The sequence below is a fragment of the Condylura cristata genome, unplaced genomic scaffold (assembly GCF_000260355.1).
Source record: "Condylura cristata isolate star-nosed mole 26May11 unplaced genomic scaffold, ConCri1.0 scaffold00009, whole genome shotgun sequence".
Classification (NCBI taxonomy): Eukaryota; Metazoa; Chordata; class Mammalia; order Eulipotyphla; family Talpidae; genus Condylura; species Condylura cristata.
In genome coordinates, this window is record NW_004567110.1 from 169,065 (window position 1) to 170,062 (window position 998).

A 998-nucleotide genomic window follows, 5' to 3' on the forward strand; every position below is an offset into this window, starting at 1 on the left:
CGGCCCGCCCTCGCACCCCAGGAGGTTCTGCAGCCAGGTGGCCCTGACCCCCGAGGAGCGGGAGCAGCGGGCGCTGTACGCGGCCGTCCTCGAGTACGAGCAGGACCACGTGAGTGGGGGCGGGGCGGCCGGGGGCCAGCGGCAGGAAGGGCCTGGCCCCTGGGCCTCTGTCGCGGGGTGCGCAGCGCCTCCCGCAAGACTGTCCTCCCGCAGGACTGGCCGAAGACCTGGAAGGCCAAACTCAAGAAGAGCCCCGGGGACCTGTCGCTGGTGACCGGCCTGGTCTCCCACCTGCTCAGGTGCCCAGCTCCCCGAGAGAGGGCAGGGAGGCGGGGGGAGGCGTCTGGCCTCCGCGGCCTGCCCCTCCGGCGCCCGCTGCTGGCGCGACTTCAGTTCAGGGGTGCCACCGGTGAGCTGCCGTGTCAGCCGGGCCAGAGGCCCACGGGGCTCCCGCGCCTCGGGCCGGCCCTGCCCGCCAGCTCTACCTGTGCCCACAGCGTGCCCGACCACCCGATCGCTCGGCTCCTGCGGCGGCTGCAGTGCGCCGTGTACCGGGCGTTATACCCCCTGGTGAGCAGCGGCGCTGTGCCGGCCGCCGCCCCGGGCGGCTGCTCACTGCCCCCGGACACCGACGGGCCGCTGGCCCCGGGGAGCAGAAGACTCCGGCCCTCCCAGAGCCTCTACTGCATGCCGTCCCCTCCCGAGCCCAGCCCCGGCCTGCAGCCCCCCGGGGAGCCCCCAGCCAGCCCGCTGCAGCCCGGCCCTGCCGACTGCCCCCCCGGGCTGCCGGCCAAGGACGGCTCCTTCGAGGACCTGGAGCAGTTCTTGGCGGCCTCCGACCAGCGGGGCCCGGGCCCTGAGCGGCAACCTGAGCCCCAGGTGCCGGGGGCCCCGAGGGAGCCGCTGCTGGAGCAGCTGAGGAGCACCGTGAGGGACATCCACAACGCCATCGGTGAGGCCGGGGGGCTGCAGCTCGGGGCGGGAGCTGGCGGGGCGGG

At 75.9% G+C, this 998-nt stretch overlaps 1 protein-coding gene across 1 annotated transcript in view; it reads left to right on the forward strand.

Moving 5' to 3' along the window:
• Positions 1–998, forward strand: part of VPS9D1 (VPS9 domain containing 1) — an 11,395-nt gene that overhangs the window by 7,346 nt on the left and 3,051 nt on the right. The window contains exons 7-9 of the mRNA XM_012722845.1: positions 22–109; positions 214–299; positions 498–988. Coding sequence (XP_012578299.1) covers positions 22–109; positions 214–299; positions 498–988 — 665 coding nt within the window. The remainder of the gene's footprint in view (positions 1–21; positions 110–213; positions 300–497; positions 989–998) is intronic.